The 19,787-nt window shown below is 48.3% G+C and overlaps 1 protein-coding gene across 2 annotated transcripts; it reads right to left on the bottom strand.

Moving 5' to 3' along the window:
• Nucleotides 1–870: 870 nt before the first annotated feature.
• Nucleotides 871–19,155, bottom strand: SLC1A5 (solute carrier family 1 member 5). 2 transcript variants are annotated; one of them, XM_083369900.1, is made up of 8 exons: nt 18,642–19,155; nt 13,089–13,131; nt 11,553–11,645; nt 10,596–10,762; nt 8,588–8,821; nt 7,318–7,512; nt 5,578–5,712; nt 871–3,577 (listed from the first exon to the last, which is right to left on the bottom strand). In XM_083369900.1, the coding sequence occupies exons 1-8, from the start codon at nt 19,148–19,150 to the stop codon at nt 3,340–3,342; spliced, it is 1,614 nt and encodes a 537-aa protein (XP_083226026.1). In that variant the 5' UTR covers nt 19,151–19,155; the 3' UTR covers nt 871–3,339. The 2 variants fall into 2 exon arrangements, with proteins under 2 accessions (XP_083226026.1, XP_083226027.1); XM_083369901.1 differs by lacking the exon at nt 18,642–19,155 and adding an exon at nt 15,176–15,385.
• Between the last annotated feature and the right edge of the window lie 632 nt (nt 19,156–19,787).

A 19,787-nucleotide genomic window follows, 5' to 3' on the forward strand; every position in this document is an offset into this window, starting at 1 on the left:
GGTTCAAGATCACCCACGTGTGTTCCAGACAGTTGCTCCTCCCAAGGAGACCACAAGAAAGTCTGTGATGGGTTTAGTGCTCTGGGAGACGAGGGAATAAGCTATCTTACTTAAACCAGGTTTGGTACCTTTGCATGCTTCCTTTTCTTATCATTTTTGGGAAATTGCTTAACTGCTTTTCAGATGTTCGGAACCTTCCAAAGGCAAGTTTAATTGCACTGGGTGAGTTTCCTTCAATCCTTAGCAAAAGGGACTTTAAGGACTGAACAAACATAAAGCTGGTTTTTTTGAGCAAAGTTTAAAATAGACATGGTATCTCTGGCAACCTTTCATGGACTTTTGCTGGCATCAGGATCGGTTTTTAAGGGTTTGTTTATAGATAAAAGATGAGATTTGGGAAGAAAAGATTTAAGAGGCGATATTAAGTTCCTAAAAGTGTTTATATACTCACGACGAAGGGGGAAGTCCACCCTTTATATATTTTTCTCTTTTAAGTATCTTGTTAATTTTTCTTTTCTGCCGTTTACCCTTTTTCTTTTTTTCAACTGGCACACGTTCTTATCTTTTCAACTGAACCCATTCAATATTACTTTTTCAAAAAAAAGAGGGAAACTCAGCAACGTCCAGTATTTGGGAATGAAAACCAAGGATCGCCAGAAACCTCGGACACCCAAGCTTGAAAAGAATGGGATTCTACAAAAATCTCTGTCTCCAAAAAACACAAGTGTGATCCAACAGGAAATACACAAATTGCGGCTGCCTTGTGTTAAATGACCAGTCCTGTGATGAGGGACCCATGTGCTCACGGCCTCAGCCTGGCCGCAGAGAAGCCCTTTTTTTTTTTTTTTGCAAGAAGAGATAAACACTTGGTAAAATCCAAAAACAGATTTTATTCTGTGCAATGGGGCAGCTGACATCCCTCTGCACAGCAACCGTGCCGGTGCAAAGGCATTATTAGTAGTTGACCAGAAAAAACAAACAAACCCGTTTAACCAGTCCCTGTTCTTCAGTTGCACCCGAAGCGTCCACCCATCCTGGGGGAAAAAAACATTGCCCAGGGTTGTCCAGGTACAAAACAAGGACGCAGACATGCACACAAACATCAGAGTAAGTCACAGATCCTTGGTTAACAAAACTAGACCTGTGTTTCAGTTTTTCTCCAAAATTCTCGCCAAGCGGGGTACACATCGAGGGTCTGACATAGCAGCCCCTCTGTTTTTGGCTGGTCTTCTTGCAGCACAGTCTAAACCAGACCGAGCACCCCAAAAATTTCAGAGAACGTGTCCTGCAAAACAACCCCTTGCCAAGGCCTGGCAGAGCAGCCATTTGCCCTTGGAGTGCCCTTCCAAGGCTCAGATCACGTCACCCAGAGGCTGCTGTTATGCACACGCAAGAGATTTTCTCCAATTATTTATTTACATGGCTTTTTACATTGCCTAGCTCCGAGATTCTAGAGCAGGGAGGAACCTTGGTTCTTTTATGACTCACGGACTTCAACTCCCAGAATTCCTGAGCATGGAAACCTCTCCCTTTCCCCTCAGTATACCTGGCTCAGGAATTCTGGGAGTTGAAGTCCACGAGTCATAAAAGGGCCAAGTTTGAAGACCCCTGATTTATACCCTGTACGCTCCAAGGATCCCATTTTCCCCTGCAAATACAGTGCAGTCCTCGACTTAAAACAACCGTTCATTTAGCGACCATTCAAAGTTAGAATGGCATCGAAAAAAGTGATTTATGACCTTTTTTCACTTTACGACCATTGCAGCATCCCCACGGTCATATGCTCAAACTTCAGACGCTGGGCAACTGACTCTTACTTACGACAGTCGCAGTGTTCCGGCGGGAGTCAGTGATTCCTCCTCTTGCAACCTTCTGATGAGCAAAGTCAATGGGGGAGCTAGATTCACCTAACAAACCCGCGTTCCTAATTGAAGAACAGCAGTGATTCGCTTAACAGATCTGGCGGGCAAAGTCCTAAAAATGGGGCAAAACTCACTTGGCAACTGTCACGCTTGGCGACGGCAACGGTGGGCTCATTTGTCATAAGTCGAGGACTACCTGTATAGGGGATACACTGCCCCCCCCCAAGCACAACTACTGGAGGAATAGCAATCTCTCTCCCTCCTATTAAATTTGAAAATTTTGTATTTCCTCCCCTTCCTATCTTGCCCCACCTGCATGTATAAAAGCTGGCCACAAAGTCTGGGCACACTGGAGTGTGAGGCTGCCAGCTGCCAACCCCTTACAGCAAAGTTTAAAGTCTTTCAACCTGTTTGGCACAAAAAAACCACCCCCACCCTGGAATATAGATTTCCGAGGAAGCACAAGAGGAGAGAACCTCAGAGTGTTCCGTTAAAATTTCGGAACTTATTCTTTTCCCATATTCCTGCTGTGGAACCAAAGGCAAACAGCCCCCCTTTCAGAAATAAATTACACCGCAAATCAGCCATTCCAATTCTAAAACAAAAGGACAATCATTAACGGAAGTAAAAAACGTGGGCTAAGGGGAAGACAGTTAAACCAAGCTGGCCACGTGAAAAGGTCGTGGAAATTTCATCCGTTAGGTCCCAGGGTCTGCACGTGGAGTGTGAGAGATGGAAATAAAAAAATCGCAATCAAAGTCTGGAAGAAAAATCTCTTCCCCTCCAGTTTCTGCGTTGACAAGGGCTGTCAGTCGCCTTGCAAATAAGTTTCAAGTTTTTGGATTTGGGAAAAAAATAACCCCCACGCAGTTAAGATTTAACTCGGTGCGTTTCTTGTCCTCCTGGCTTAACAGGCCAGAGAACGTCAAGTAACAAATGGAAGGAAAACGAAAAAGGAAAAAAAAAAGATAAGACTAAAGACTCTTTCTGCTGGCTTGGTCCAAAATATAAAAAAAAATGCAGAAAAAAATGCACAGAAGAGAGAAGGAAAAACAAAAGGACGATTGGGTGATCTCGATACGTCGATTCATATGATGATTTTGTTTCCCCTTTTGAACTGGATGTCGCCGAAGAGAACTTCGCGCCTTGCACCATGGACGTTCTCTTGCTGCCGAACTTCTAGAAGCGTCACCAGAACTACGGGAAAAATTTGGGATAAATGGAGTGATGATCCTACAGCGTTCGTTGGCATTGAAATTTCCAAACGTACGAAATGCGTGAAGTTCAAAGAAGGAACAAAGGTGGGGAGAAAAAAAAGGCTGTATTTAAACAGATTCTTGGTAGGGAAAAAAACTCCCGGTCACTAAATCTCCCTCTGGGTGGGAAATTCTGATCTTGAAAGACGGAGAAAAATTATGTGTTTCAAAGTTCTTTTTTTTGGAGAAAAGTTCTAAAGTTCGGCTTTGGAGTAGTTCAGTCACATCACGGACTCTTTTTCGCAAGGTTTGCTACCCTCCAAATGGACGGGGCCGTTCCGCTTAATCAGCGGGGACCCCTCCTCTACCCCCTCGGGCTTGCTGGCCTCCACGGCCACCGTCTTAACCTCCACCAGGTCGTCGTCCTCCGTCTTGCCCAAATTCTTCTCCGAGTACACCTGTAGGAGCCCCGCGCCAAAGGCATCGCCCTCCACGTTCAGGACAGTACACGTCCGGTCTCTGCAGGGGAGGAGGAGGAGGAGGAACCGGGCGTGAGGATGCGTGCAAAATAATCCCATGGAGAGAAGCAGGGTGAAAAAAGGGGAGCCCCCCTGCACCCCCCCCATTCAGAGCATCTTCACCTGCAAAACCAGGGTCAAAAGACCCCCCCTGCCCTGGTTAGGAGAGGACAGGAAGATCTGTCATGTGGGGTCCTTGCTGCTCTCCGAGCTGGGTGGTTTTCTTGCAGACGTTTCATGGCCCAACTAGGTAACGTCATCAGTGCGGGAAGGGAGGGAGGTTTGCACTGATGACGTTACCTAGTTGGGCCATGAAACGTCTAGAAGACGGCACGGAGAGCACCAAAGACCGCACAGAACTTCCCTTCCTCCTCCGGCTTTCCATCCCTCCCTTCCAGCACTGATGATGTTATCTAGTTTGGGTCACGAAACGTCTGCAAGAAAACCCCCAAGCTCAGAGAGCACCAAGGATCCCCTCAGTTCAAATATTCTCTTTTATCAGATCTGTCAGGATTGCTGCAACAGACCTTTGTTCTAATCCAGCCCAGCGCGGGTTTTGTCCTCGGCTGTCTGCAGGCAGCCCTCCCTAACGAAGCCTGTCTGTCATAAAACTCATCCCCCATGCAACTAACCCGATTTTTCAACCGTTTCTGTGGTGGTCATTAAATGATCCCACTGTTTACTTTGGAACAGTTTTATTAAAAACCAGAAGTAAACCAGACATTTTGCCCAAAATGCCGGTTGGGGGCAAAAACGTAAAATGCACTCAGCATCGCAAACGGCCGTCCTTGCGGGCTGGTTGCTGGGCACCCAAAATGTGGCAGAACGTCAGGACCAGGTTCGGGTCCTAATGGGGAGTGCTGTCATAACTTCCAACAGCTACTGTGTGAACCGTCGTAAGTCGAGGACTTACTTGTACAGGTTCCGTGTCCCATGGGAAAAAAAGAACCTCGTGCTGACAGCAGATTCTCAAGGCTGCCTTAACCTTCGCTTCAACCTCCCAAGGACGGCCACCCTCCACTCCACCACCTGCTTCCTCCAGCTACACCAGACAAGCCTGTCGGAGACCCCCTCCCCTTCGTTACACAAGCTGCACACAAACACAAGAAGATTCCGGAGGGCAGCTGGAGAAGGAAGAGTCTCAAGTCCTCCTCCCAGATTGCATCCAAAGGTCAGCTATGGCCCCTTTCCAACCTGTGGACTTCAACTCCCAGAATTCCTGAGCCAGCCATACATGGCTGGCTCAGGAATTCTGGGAGTTGAAGTCCACAAGGCTGGAAAGGGGCCACAGCTGCCCAGCCCCTCAGGCAGAGGTGCAGAGCAATGGCTTTGCAGCGGGGAAGTCCCAAATCTCACATTACGTCTCACAAAGGATTGCAGAGAACGAGGATCTCCGGAGAGCCCTCAGACCCAAAGTCCAGGTCTTCTCAGGATCTGCCATCCAGAATCTACTCAAAAAGACCCTCCTACAGGGCACTTCCCTTGTAGAAGTCAAGAAGGAGGCTCGGGTAGTCCTCAGACTTACAAACTATTCATTGAGTGATCATTCAAAGTTACGATGACACTGAAAAGTGGGACTTAGGACCGTGTCTCATACTTATGACTGTTACCGCATCCCCGTGGTCACTTGATCAAAATTAAAAGGCTTGGCATTTATGATGGTTGCACAAATGACGGGGGGGAAGGGATCACGTGACCCCCTTTTGCGAGCTTCTGACAACGGGTAAGCCAACAGCCCTGTTGCTAACTTAACTATAGTGATTCCCTTAACAACTGTGGTAAGGTCAAAAAATGGGGCAAAACTGTCCTGCTTAGCAACAGAAATTTGGGGGGACTCAATTGCGGTCGTACATCAAGTCCTTCAACCAGCTGGCCCACCTGTTTTATGGCTGCCCCAACAAGCTGGTCCACCTACTACTCTATGGTTCCAGCAATATGATTAGGCAATCCTGGTCAGTTCCTGATCATGGGTGGTTTCCCATCTTGCCGGGCCGTACTTACACCAGCCAATCCACCGCCAGGATGAGCGAGATGTCATGGGTGGGCAAGCCGATGGCCTCCAGGATGATGGCCAGGGTGAGGACCCCTCCTGCAGGAATCCCAGCTGCTCCAACGCTGGACGCTGTGGCTGTGATGCTGCGGTTGGAACAGAGAAAAGGATAGGATAGAACAGAATAGAATTACAAATAATAGGATGGGATGGGATGGGATATAGAATAGAATAGAATAGAATAGAATAGAATATAGAGCAGAACAGAGAAGAGAATATAATAGGATAGAATAGAATAGAATAGAATAGAATATAGAAAAGAACAGAACAGAGAATAGGATAAGATAGAATAGAATATAGAACAGAATACCTCTTCATCCCCCCAGACACTTCTCAAAATTGACCCCCCCCCCCCCAAAGTAGAGCCTCTGGACCAAAATCTGCTCTTTTTATTTTGTCGCAGGGGCTTTGCTGCTCGTTCCACGACCAAGAAACTTTTTAGCTAGGCTGGGGCTGGGGGGGTTAGGACTGCTGAGGCACCAAGCTAGAATTGCACTTTGTATAATCTCGGTTTAGCAAATGGCGGGAATCCAGCCAAGTGTGCCTGGAGGACTATTTGTGATTGCAGCCAACTGTGTGTCTTCAGCAAGTCCCGGTTAAGCGAACCCGGCTTAGCACAAGGCACGAAAGAGGCTGGAGGCAGCCATTCTGCTCTAGCAGAAAAAGAACCGAGATTTAATTTTGGCTAGGTGCCATTTTTAGTCTAGCTGGGAGACTTTTTTCCACCAAATTTTAGCCTTTGAGGTCCCACCAGGGATCCATCCTGAATTTCTCCAGATCTTGTGATTTCAGTCTCTCTCCTCCTTAAAGGCTGCTATTCTAAAAACTAGTTTATTTTGGGGGGGGGATGTTTCTTTCCATCGCCGTGTGTCCCGAAGCAACCTCTAGCTATGAATTTCTCCTTTGTTTCTGGGTGATTCTCATGACTCTGTTTCCACTGACAAAATTACAGCCCATTGAAGCTTTAATGAGACCGGATTCGTCTCGCGGAGAGAAATGAGCAATTGGGGTTTCCGTAAAAGGACAGCTCCAACCTCCTCAAATCATTTAAAGGGGTTTTAGTATAATGTACAGGTTGCCCATTTCATCATCTGGAGTTTTAGTCTCCTCTTGGTAAACTTTCCAAAATATTACAAAGTTGGGAGAGGTCAAAAGATATTTAATCTATTTATTTATTTAGAAGATAAGATATTGCCGCCTATTTGCACAGGGTGACTCAAGGCCGTTTACACAAGATACAATTTTAAACGAGAGCAGGGAAACATCAGGGCTTGTAATGTAATCATGGTTTGTTCCTAACCGTGGTTCACTGAATATAATCCCCACTGATTGGGTTGTAGTTAAGGCATAAGATTCTTGTGATGACTTAAAGCAATGAATCTCAAGCTAGGCAGCTTTAACATATGTGGCCTTCAACTCCCAGAATTCTGGGAGTTAAAGTCCACATATCTTAAAGCTGCCCAGATCAAGACACACAGTTCTAGACTAAAGGTGACGTCTGATCTTGGACAAACATGGCCCAGAAAGCAATAATGTCACGCAAAAAACCCCAAACTCTATCTTTAATTAAAGCTAGCGGATGCATTTCTACTTCTGCTGTGTCTTTAACACTTTGATTGTGGGAAGGGGAAAGCATTCTGGGGGTCCCTTCCAAGCTTCACAGAAGGCCAAAATGTGGGGTGGACATTTACAGGATCGTGATGACTTGGATGAAGTTGAGTGAGACGTTGTTCAGCTGGGCGATGAAGACGGCTGCCACGCACTGGAAGAGGGCCGCCCCGTCCATGTTGACCGTGGCTCCGATGGGGAGGATGAAGCGGCTGATGTGTTTGGAGACTCCGTTGTTCTCCTCCACGCACTTCATCATCAGGGGCAACGTGGCGGAGCTGTGGGGAGGAAGCCCCAGAGATAGGATCAGCCATCAAGTCCTCCAGAGATGTTCCTTGCGTCCTCGAAGACCTGCCACCTCGCCCCGCCTTCAAAGCATCCCTCCACGTGGTCCGCTCAGGTCTTGACCACCCAACCAACACCTAGGTCCCCCCCACATTCTTCCAGGATATTGAATTCTGTGACCTGCCTTGAGAGAACAGGACATGGGGTGGGGTGTCCGTGGGGTGGTCAAAGAAGGCAAGATGGTGGCCACAATAATGAAACCACCCACTTTTTTGAGCATCCACGTGGACACATCCGCCGAAGTGAGCTAAATCTGGGGGTACTCTTAACATGAACTGTGGAGTCCTTGGTGTTTTCTGAGCCTGGTGGTTTCCTTGCAGATGTTTCGTGACTCAACTAGGTAATATCGGGGCTAGAAAGGAGAAACGTTTCCTCTCTATTTACAAGTGGCTTGGCCTAGAGCAGGGGTAGGCAACCTTGGCTCTTTTATGACTCATGGACTTCAACTCCCAGAATTCCTGAGTCAGCATGGGAGTTGAAATCCATGAGTCATAAAAGAGCCAAGGTTGCCTACCCCTGGCCTAGAGAGCAACCCCCAGTCCCTTCTAGCCCTGATGATGCTGCCTAGATGGGTGGTGAAGTGCCCGCAGGAAACCAAGCTCAGACAGCACCAAGGACCACACAGTCCTCCTCCTCCTCCACCAAACCCCCCTCCCTTCTAGCACTGACACTATCTAGTTGGGTAACGAACGGCTGCAAGAATACCAAGCTCAGGAAGGAAACCACGGCCTCCTCCTCTCCACCACAACCCCCCTTCCCTTCTAGTACCGATGGTGTTACACCTAACTGGGTCATGAAACATCTGCAAGAAAACAAGCAAGCTCAGAGAGCAGCCAGCACCCCACAGTTCAACCCCGAGCTACAAATATTCTCATCTGTGTGTCTTTAACACGAAGCCTGCATCCCAATTATCCATCTTCCGGTACGGCTCTCCATCAGATAGATCCATCCATCCATCCCATCCCATCCCATCCACTCCTGCCCCAGCTGCAAATGCTCTCTGAATACCTGGAGGAGGTCCCAAAAGCGGTGGCCAAGGGGGTGAAGATCCCCCACAGGAAGCGGTAGGGGTTCCGGCGAGTGAAGACGAAGTAGATCCCCGGGAGAACCAGCAGCCCGTGGATGGCGTGGCCCACCAGGCAGCAGCAGATGTATTTGCCCAGGCTGGTGAAGAGAAGAACCACGTCTTCCATCTCCACAATCTTGCCAGCCACCAGAAACATGATGCCCAAGGGGGCGTACCTGGGGAGAGGAAGAGGCCGTCAGCCCAGCTAGAGACCCAGAGCCAAGGTCCGAGAGCTGGGCTGGAGGAAAGCCGGGGGCCCTCAGCGGAACCGTGGAGCCCACCTTGCAATTCTGCTGAGAGGCGGGAAAGCCATTTTGCTTATTTTTTAATTAACAAATCGCCTCTTTTTTTTTTCATTTGGAATGTTTTGTTTTTGCACTTTTGCTTTTAGGATGTTGGAAGATGCCCGGAATCAATTCACCATGAGATGGGGCGGCAGCATGGACAGGGAATAATTGATTTTTAACCCTAATTAAATTTTTAAGGGTAATGGTAATTTTTATATGTTGTTTTATTTACTGGTTGTATTGTATCAAATAATTACTATTAAATAAAACCGCCTGGAACCCTTTTTCGAGAGAGAGGGGCAGTATGGAATAACGAATTAAAAATAAAATAAAAATAAAATAATAGTAAAGTAAAACAAAATAAAAAATAAAATAATAAAATAAAATGTATAGCAAGAAGCGGAGAAATACAGGCAGTTCTCAACTTACGACCACAATTGAGCCCAAAATTTCTGTTGTTAAGTGAGACATTTGTTAAGCAAATTTTGCCCCATCTTACGACCTTTCCTGCCACAGTTGATAAGTGACTCACAGCGGTTCTTAAGTTAGCAATATGGTTAAATGAATCTGGCTTCCCGCAATGACTTGGTCACAAAAGGGGATCACATGACCCCAGGACACTGCAACCGTCATAAATATGTGCCAGTTGCCTTGTGCCTGAATTTTGATCACATGCCCAGGGGAGTGCAGCAACAGTTGTGTGGAAAACAGTCCCGAGGCCCTTTTTTCAATGCCGTTGTAACTTTGAACAGTCACTAAATCAACTGTTGTAAGTTGAGGACTGCCTGTACCATGCCAGGAGACAGATTCCTGCCGGCTGCAGCGTTTCCTGGCCTGGCTCTCCCAAAATGCTGAGCCGTGAAGCGGCTTGTTTGGGCTTAGTGTATCATGGGAACACAGACCCAGGGGTAGGCGACCTTGGCTCTTTTATGACTTGCGGACTTCAACTCCCAGAATTCCTGAGCCAGCCATGCTGAGGGGAAAGGGAGAGGTTTCCAAGCTGAGCCAAGCTGGCTCAGGAATTCTGGGAGTTGAAGTCCACCAGTCATAAAAGAGCCAAGGTGGCCTACCTCAGCTCCAGACCGTGGTTATATAGCTTTCAGCATGATTTCCCTACCTGGCTAGAGATTCCTGTCCCTCCGCAGGGGACCAGGTTGGGAAAGGCTGGACTAGGGGGGCTGAGTCAGCCCACTTAATTGCAGGCTAGCTAATTAATTAGCAAACAATGGTGAAACAGGCCAATCCAGCCTCTGGATAAACTTGGATTAGGCCCTAATTCTTAGTCGAGCCAGCTTTGCAAGGTTATAGAAAATCAATAAAACAACCCCCCCCCCCCCAAGTTTCTAGTCCTTCTGGCTGCAGGCAAAAAGACCAGCTCCATTTCAGAACTCAAAGGGACGAGAGGGATCAGGGACCCCTTTTCTCCTGCTTCAAAGAATACAGAACCATCATCCACAGGAAGAAGACGTACAGTGAATTTCTGTCTGGAACAAACGCTTCCAGCCTCAAAAGTCAACTTTGGCTAAAGAAAAAGTCAACCGGCCCTGGGATTACCCGGATTTGAGCAGAAAAGGGTCCCAAATGCCAAATTCAGGACCTCAAAAAGGGCTTTTGGCATCAATTTTGTGACCCGGAAGAGGGTCTATGTGAGCAACATCCTTACCACATAATCCAAGAAACCAGGATCATGGTGGCATCGTTGAAGGAGTTGAAGAACTTGATCAGGATCTCCCCTTCGGGCCCCAGTTTCCGCAGGGCGATTCCGAAGACGATGGCGAAGACCACCAGGCCAAGGATGTTCATGCCCTCCACCTCTTCGCCCTTGGGCACCTGGTTGGGGAAGAGAGAAGACCGTCAGCCCACCCACCAGACCAATTAAATTTAACGGATTTTTAACCTTAATTTTTTTTAAGGGTACTGGTAATTTTTATCCGTTGCTTTATTGGTTATATTATATTGAATAATTATTTAATAATAATAAATAGAACTGCCAAGTACCCTTTGAGAGAGAGAGGGGCAGTATGGAATAACAACAATGTACAGCAAGAAGTGGAGAAATACAGGTAGTCCTGGACGTATAACCGTAACTGAGCCCCAAATTGAGATATTTGTTGAGTTCTGCCCCATTTAGTGACCTTCCTTGCCACCGTTGTTCAGTGAATCACTGAAGTCGTTAAGTGAATCTGGTTATTAAGTGAATCCGGCTTTTCCATTGACTTTGCTTGACAGAAGGTCGCAAAAACTGATCACATGACCCTGGGACATTGTGACCATCATGAGTCAGTTGCCAAAGTCTAAATTTTGATCATGTGACTATCAGGATGTGGCAATGGTTGCAAGTGTGAAAAACGGTCCCTTTTTTCAATGCTGCTGCAACTTCAGTCACTAAACAAAGTCAAGGACTATCGGTATTTGGAAAAACCACTTATAAAGTCCTTTGGGGCAGACAAGCAGGTAGGAGAGGTAAAGCCTTCATTGCCCAGAGCCCCCCCCCACCCTGAGTGGGACGGATCAATCAAGCAGAAGCTTTCCTGCAGTTGCAGACCTTTATCTCCTCCACCAGGACTAGTAACCTGAAAAATAATGCTTTATTGTACACAACTTTTTTTTTTTTTTTTACCAATATTGTCTCATTCATGGATTTGGTTTCATTCAGAAATGCTGTCCCATTGACGAGATCCATGCGGTTCTTCTTTTCATAGATGGTTGCGTACTAGGAAAGAAAACACAACAGATATTTTTTTTTGCTGTGCATTCTCTGGGAAATAGGATTTGGGGATGGGAGAGACGCACCCCGCCACATATATAATGAATGGGCGGATCTTTCCTGGTGACTTTTGCTGTGCCAACCACGTGCCCTCACAAGACCCAAAATGCCCCGGGCAGGAGGCCCACACCACATAATATCTGGATAAAAAGAAGCCACTCCTTTGAGCCAAAGTTGCCTTTGTTGATTCAGGCTTGGAATTTAAACAAATGGGCAGACAAAAGCCTTGCCCGTTTGCCTTAATCCGTGCCAAGAAAAAAACCAATCTCCTCTGCCACTTTGCGTTGGCTTCCGGGATGGAAGGAAGAGAGAGAGATAAAATTATTTCTCATTTCTGCCTTTAAAAAGAAGCAAAATCAACTGGCAGATTTACCTCTCAAAAAGCCGGACGATTGCACCACTAAGAAAGTGGGGGGCTTGGAAAATGAGGAGTTAATTTCAGGACAACACTATTAAAGCTCAGCAAAAATAGTCCATCCAGGGTCCAGAAATTGGCCTTTTAATTTAGCGCAGCTATTAAAAATTAAGCTAAACTGTGTGACCTGTGTGCCAAAAAGGATGCCAGACTTTTAACTGGTTAGGCAAGAGGAGGGTCCTGAACAAGGGGGTTTGAGGGGGGGAGGTACATCATCTCAGCCACCCACCCATAAATACACAAGTTGTCTGTCAAAGCAGAAACTGCGCTTTTTCCTGTCTTGAATTCTAGCCTTTTCTCATCCTCCCACTCTTTCTTAAGAACTGGCTTTGGGAAAAGTCACAGAGATAACTCTTTTCTTCAGAAAAGGCCACGTTAGTCAGCCGCCCTGGGTCAGAGAGGCAGTGTGTGCAGTCACAAGACGGTGACGGCCCCCAATTTAGTTCCTTTCCCTCTGGACTTTCCATCCCGGGCTCAAATAGCAGAAGCTTTTTTTCTCCATCACAGCCCCAGAACATGGAAGCAGCTGCCGCTCCAGCCCACACTCGCCCCCCCCCAGTCCTTTTCCCTCTTTCAGGCAGCCCTTTGCAGCCAGGTTCCTTTATTATTTTTATTTTATTCATTTACTGATGGTCTCCACTGCCCATCTCACCTAGGCAACTCTGGGCAGTTTACAACTTCATCATATAAAATCATAGTAATAAAACCCTAGATTAAAATAGGTGAAAACTCACAAGTGGGAAATAAGAATTCAGATCCTGCAGTCTGCAGGGACAGGAAGGAAGGAAGGAAGGAAGGAAGGAAGGAAGGAAGGAAGGAAGGAAGGAAGGAAGGAAGGAGAAGGGAAGAAGGAAGGGAGGGAGGGAAGGAGGGAGAAGGTAAAAGAAAGAAAGAAAGAAAAGAAAGAAAGAAAAAGAAAGAAAGAAAGAAAGAAAGAAAGAAAGAAAGAAAGAAAGAAAGAAAGAAAAACTCACCGATCGGAATGCAGCGGACACCAAGTTGGAAGGGAAAATGTTCCTGGATAAGAGAAGAAAAGATAAGTGGGCACTGGTATTCTTAACTATCTGTTTAAATTTACATGCTACTCAAGTTTGTGATATGGATAATATATACATTGACATTGACACACACACACACACACTCAGTACAAGCAGCCCTGGCCTTATGACGGGGGAATTCTGGGAGCTGAAGTCCATACAGCTTAACGGTGCCACGGTTGAGGAACACCCTTGTGTAGACATTTGGGTGAGAGCCACAAAGAACTCAAATCCAGCCCAAGAAATTCAGAAGGTGACTGCAAACCAGCACTGATCACGTAACCTAGTTTAACTAATGAAACCTCTGCAAGCTTTCAAAGATCACCAAGGACCCCACGATTCAACCCCGAGTTGCAGTTTCTCTCCTATTGGAGGTACAGAAAGTGGGGCGTCCATGCCACCAACTTCTGCTCGAGGCTGAGTCAACTCTCTCTCTCTCTCTCTCTTTTAGCCGTCATAGCTAACAGCTGAGGCTCCTCCACTGTTGGGGTTGTGCAATCTCAGACTGTACTTTTCCTACCTCCACACCTGTTGTCCCGTCTACGTCAACCCGGGAGCCAACATACATGCTGGCCTATCAGTAACGGGAGCCTATCTTCCCCAAGAATAAATTGCTGGGCTGCCTTAATCCTGCAGAGATCAAATATCATGGAGTTAACTTTTGCCGGCCAAGCTCTAGGCTTGGATTGCTGCCAGTCTTATCACACACCCCACACACCCCTACTGCGTCCTCTGCTTTCTCCAGTTCTGGATAGGACACCACCAGAAGAGAACCTAAGATCAAACCCTAATGCCCCAAAAGCTGAAAATAAGCAGCTGGCTGCTCCCTTTCCGAAAGCAACCCGCTGTGCCCTTGGCACCAGAAGCCACCAAAGGAAGTCCTGGAGAACGTCTCCTAGACCAGGGGTCTCCAAACCTGGCAACTTTTAAGACTTGTGGACTGCAAAGCTTACGGATTTCAGCTCTCGGAATTCCATGGCTGGCGGAGGCATTCTGGGAATTGAAGTCCACAAGTCTTAAAATGGCCAAGTTCGCAGAGCCCTGCTCTAGGAGATGTTCTCCAGAACTTCCTTTGGTGGCTTCTGAGTTGCTGATCCAAACTTCTCAGCCACACAATGCCTGGCAACCTACAAGCCGGCTTCCACACGTGGAGTGCAAAGCCAGCTAGTTCCTCTTGGATCTGGAGGGTATGTTGACCTCCAGCCACATTTCTCTCTCTCCTCCCCCCAAACTTGTAAAATTCCCAAACAACCTGGTAGTAAAACCATCACAAGGGCTGCTCCTCCGCCTGAATTGCTGGCCATTTGTTTTGATATTCAGTTCTTCCGGATGTGCTTCGGGTAAATAACAGCTTGGCTTATCCTTGTCTGCAAGGATTTAAAGCTTGTTTATCATTAAATCTGTTTGGGTGGCTAAGTCGGATGCTGGTAACTTGCAGATCAAGACCAAGAGTCGTTTCAGGGCTGAAAAACTGACTTATGACCCTTTTTCACCTGGCTGTTGCAGGATCCCCTCAGTCACGCCGTCAAACGCTTGGGGCTGTCTCATATTTATGATGGTTTAAAGGGGCCCGGAGTCGGGTGATCTCTCTTTTGTGACCTTCTGACAAGCAAAGCCAGTGGGAAACTAGACTAGCAACTGAATGACTGTGGCAAGAACGGTGATAAAATGGGGCTCAGTGGCGGTCATAAGTCAAGGACCACCGGTGGAGCTGGCTTCTTTTATGCCCCCCACCCCGGCAAACTAGAAAAACAGTGCAAGTGCTTTGAAGAGAGACAATCCCATGGGGGGGGGAAGGGTCTTTGCAAACCCTCCAATTAAATCCAGCGGGGGGGGAAAAGCTGCTTTTGGGGTGTACCCCAATCAAAAAGGTAGCAAAAATCTAAAGCTCTTCTCTCAAAAAGTGCAAAAAAATCATATTTTTACAAGCAATTCAGGCCTGCCTACTTTTCTTCTCTCCCTGAGGTTTTGTCCCCCGCTCCAATAAATGCTATCTGCATTTCCCCCAAAGCCCCCCAGCTTACTCGTGCACTGAACGCAACTCAATGCTCAAAGGCCTTTCTGTTTGCTGAAAAATGTCTGCAAGTCTGAAACGATTTGCTTTTCGGTCTTGAAATAACCCTGCCATAAATGAGACCTTTTTTTAATGCAGGTTTCGGGAAGAAGGTCTTGAAGAAGAAAAAAAATACCCAGCTGACTTCCCCACTGGCAAAGAAACTCAACAACAGGGAATGTTGCATCAGACTCAGAAACGCAACGCCCCTTTTGCGCACACACGAAAGTCAGAAATGAGAAAAAAAAATCTGTTGCAGGTGGACTCACTTCAGGGCATTGATAACTAAATCTTCCCTGCTTCTGATTTTTTTTAAAAAGCCTCTTCTCTTCCTGCAGAAGACGTCAACCTGATTTATAAATCACATTTTCCATCACGGGAAATTTGGAAATTCTGAGTCTTGTGGTGTCAGTGTGGAATCCCACGGCAGTGAGCTGTTTAAAGGGAAGGAAGCTGCCTGAGTAGGTGTAAGTCTGCATAATCAACCCTCCTGGATTCTTTTTTTTTTAGAAAAAGAAAATATTTGCAACGACCAGATTTGACAGTAAAAAAAAATGGAGAGAAAATTCGGAGTGACGAGAAGCTGTTTAGATCAAGCCATGTATATCATTGCCCATGTGCCACAGTAAAAAAATAAATTGCAAAAGGCACATGTGCCCAAATACTTTTTGCTTTGAACTTCGCAGGTTATCCAGCAAACAGCGAAAACTGAGCACTCTAAATGATGCTCTAAAAAGGAAGCCTTTTTCGCCAAGGTTTAGCCTCACTGGCATTTTGCAAACAGATGTGTGGACTTAACCATCTGTCTCACTTCCATTCCTCAGAAGCTCTGGAGAAAATTGCAAAGGGTGTAAGTCCCAGAATTCTCAGCCTGCTAGGGAATTCTGGGAGTTCGTATCTGCCTATCCTGAGGTCAGAATTGCTCCACACAGAGCAACTGTAGGATGATTCAAATGAAAGGAGACTTGCAAACTGTGGTTTGGGGGAAACCACATAACATCGTTGGTTGCTAAATGGGATTTAGAGCAATTTTCCGAGACGCCTAAAGGGAAAACTTGAGCCCGGGACATGCAAATGCCAAGCTGCAAGTCCTGGCATCTCTCAAAATTTAATATTTGCTGGAAGATGTCTAAGTCATCACCCACACTGGGGTTTTTTTGTGCCTCAAGGGATTGCCAAGCATCTGTGTTGGCACTGTCTGCTTGACTACCTCTATTCACAACACGAGATGAAATCCAGAAAGATACACAGAGCTCAGAACAGTTTTTCTCAAAATTGGTCACTTGAAGATGGGTGGACTTCAAGTCCCAGAATTCTCCACACAGTTTTGCTGGCTGGGGAATTCTGGGACTTGAAGTCCACCCATCTTCAAGTGGCCAACTTTGAGAAACACTGGCTTAAAAATCTCAATTGTACAAAACTGGATTCCGGTAACTGAATCTGCCAATTACACATAAAATGGTCCTGGAAAAAATAATATTATATCATCTGCCTATTTTTATTTTATATTCTGTATTTCTTAACTGCCCATCGCCATCAGAGATTGACAATATAATCAATAAAAACCAACCTTAAAGTCAGCATCATGCAAGCTTAAGACGCATACAATTATAAAAATAACCAAATTTCAAAAGGTGAAAAATTCTTCCTTTATCAAAACAGGTCACCCCTATTCCTAGGACACCCATTCCCCTGAGGCAGGGGAATACAGAACCCATGTGCTGCTAAGGAACTTTGAAATAAACCAGGACAATTGTCAGCCAAGGGGCTGTTTTGCAACCAAAATTCTCTCTTGGCGAACACACCCCGGCGGGATCTGCAAGCAGCTGTTACAACAGGGCTTCCTAAACTGGGAGTGAATTTCTGCGAATTGGGTAAAAAGTGGGGGTTTTTTTGTCTTTAGGGAAGCAGCAAAGTTCATTGCGACAGGGATGTTCGAAATTGACTTAAAAGGGTTTTTTACCATCCTTGGCACCCAAGCTGGAGGAGGAGGAGGAAACGAATACAAGTTGATTTATAGCCATAATTGGTTGGAATAGACCCCGCCAGTGCCTGCCCACCCCCACCCCAAAAAAGATCTTTCAAATCAACAGAGGGCTCTTAGAGGGGGCCAGGCCTGACTTGAGGTTACAAGCCAAGATCATGAAGCGATCTGTTCCGGATTTCCCTCTTACATCTGTTGGCTCTGCCTCCCGCCCCAGATATTCGTCAGCTTAAGAAAAAGCATGTGGGGGTGGGCTGACTGCCCTTCAGAGAACATTGTGTACCATGACGGGGTGTGTGTGTGGGGGGGCGCAACAGGCTACGATCCATGACCTTTTAAGGAGAGCCCTGGATACCCCATGAAACAAACTTCTCCAGGAGAACCAGGAAAGCCGGTCTCTTAATTTTGCATCCTGGAAAACAACAGCATTTTTTTTAACCCCAACAGCATGCAGGGCTGAAGCTGGTGGGGGGGGGGGAGAAAATGTTAGAAAAGAGGGAGGAGCAGCAGCCCTCCGGGGACCCCGGCTAGCCAACTGGAGTTCAGTGGGCAGAGCTGAATGGCTCACTCCTCTGCCCTTTGTGGTTAGTTGAACCCAGCTCCATGCCTGCCTAAGAGAATCTAATTTGATGATGCAATGCCCAAGGTTGTGTGCATTTCTTGGTAAAAGGGACGGATAACTAACCACCCAGCCCGGATCCGGATATGACAGGGGAAGTCCCGCAGTTCTGAAACGCTCATTGTGTGGCTCAGAGCGATTTCCAACGTGGCTTCTCAGTTCCGCCTTTGCCATACGTTGCAGGGCTCGCTGGCTGAGCTCAGCCCTGAATGCAAAGGGGGACAGAGCTGCATGCCGGATCTACGTTTTATTTTTACTGGCCAAGACACAAAGGGGCATTCACACATGCAGAAACGTCCTCAATACACACACATCCACTTTGAGTGTTAGATCTCAAAAGGGAGATCCACAGGAGAACTTGTCCACAATCAAACATACAGGATGCGAGGATGCTCCGTGTCAGGGAGCAGCCACCCCACGCCACGCACACGTTTCCAAACGTGCAGGAACCAACTCCAGCTGGGAATCCTTGAAAATGTCATCTATGGAGACTGTCAAGCGGCCAGGTCACGGTCATCCCCAGGTGCTTTTCTAAAAGGGAACTGGACTTTCTCGGGTTCTTATTTTTGCTCCTTTCGAACATTTCACTCCTCAACCAATTCGCAGAAGTGAAGAAGCTTCTTAGATGAGAAGAGAAAAAGAGAAGCCAAGAAAGTCCAGTTGTCTTTGGGAAAAGTACCCCGAAGATGAGGATGCCCAGCTGATCTAAAACCCTTTGGGTTGCACGGGTGAAGAAGCCCCTTCCGTTTCCCCGCGCGGGAAGAAGCCTTTTACGCCGAGGCTTAGCCTCGCCGGCATTTCGCTCCGAGGCTGCCCCGGGCGCCGCGCTCTCACCTGACCAGGTCGAGGAAGGAGTCGACCACATCCTTGGCCGGGGGCACGTCGGCCGGGTCGCCGTACTTGGCGAGGCCGGGGTCGGCGGCGCCGGCGCCGGGCCGGATGGCGAAGGCCAGGGCCACGCCGATGGAGGAGGAGAGCAGCGTGGTCAGCAGGAAGAAGAGCAGCGCCCAGCCGCCCAGCCGGCCCAGGGCGGCGGGGTCCAGGCTGGCCGCGCCGGCCACCAGGCTGCAGACCACCAGCGGCAGGATGATCATCTTCAGCAGGCGCAGCAGCAGCTCCCCCGGGAAGGCCAAGAGCTGCACCTCCGCCGCGCCCAGCCCGCCCGCCCGCCGCACCGCCAGCCCCAGCGCCACCCCGGCCAGCACGCCGCCCACCGTCAGCACCACCAGCAGGTTGGCCCGCAGGCAGCCCCGCACGCGGCAGCAGCGCCCGCCCCGCCCGGCGGGCATCATCGCCGCCGCCGCCCCGATGTCCCCGTTGCACGCGCCCTTGGAGGCCGTCATCGCCGCTCCCGAGGCTGCCGAGGCTCCGGCCGGGCGAACGTGGCTCCTCCGACCACGCGGCGCGGCGCTCGCCTTTGTAGCCTGGGGGGCGGGCCCGTCTCGTGGCGGGGGCGGGGCCGGAGGCAGCGGGGGGCTCGGATTCGCTGCCGCGCGCGTCCACTTGAAAGAAGCGGGGCGGGGCGGGGGGCGGTTGCGTCAGCCTTCGGGCTGGCGAGGGGGAGGGGAGGGGGGGGAGGGAGGGGCGCGCGCGTGGGGAGCAGCAGCTGGGCCCGCCAGGTGTGCTCAGGAACAGGTCCCCTCGGCCCCAGAACACCTGGAGGGCACCAACCTCTGGTCTCCCGGAAGGCGTGGACTACAAGGTCCCTCATCCCCTGCCAGGGCATCAGCCTTTGGAGGGCACCAACTGGGGACTCCGGCCCTTCAGAAGGTGTGGACTGCAACATCCCTCATCCCCTGCCAGGGCACTGATATCTGGAGGGCGCCAACCTCTAGTTCTCGCTGAAGGTGTGGACTGCAACATCCCTCATCCCCTGCCAGGGCATCAGCCTTTGGAAGGCACCAATCTCCGGGCTTCCAGAGGTGTGAACTACAACAACCCTCATCCCCCTCCCTCCCAGACTTCCCCATTCCCTCCTTT

The sequence above is a fragment of the Vipera ursinii genome (genome assembly GCF_947247035.1).
Source record: "Vipera ursinii genome assembly, chromosome: 9".
NCBI classification, from domain to species: Eukaryota; Metazoa; Chordata; class Lepidosauria; order Squamata; family Viperidae; genus Vipera; species Vipera ursinii.

Excerpts from the sequence above, each read along its gene's own strand:
- SLC1A5 (XM_083369900.1), bottom strand. The coding sequence starts at position 19,150 with ATGACGGCCTCCAAGGGCGCGTGCAACGGGGACATCGGGGCGGCGGCG. Across the intron at positions 5,713-7,317 it reads ATCCAAGTCATCACGATCCT|CATCACAGCCACAGCGTCCA; the intron begins GTAAATGTCCAC and ends TTCCAACCGCAG. Across the intron at positions 3,578-5,577 it reads CTGGCGGTGGATTGGCTGGT|AGACCGGACGTGTACTGTCC; the intron begins GTAAGTACGGCC and ends CCTCCCCTGCAG.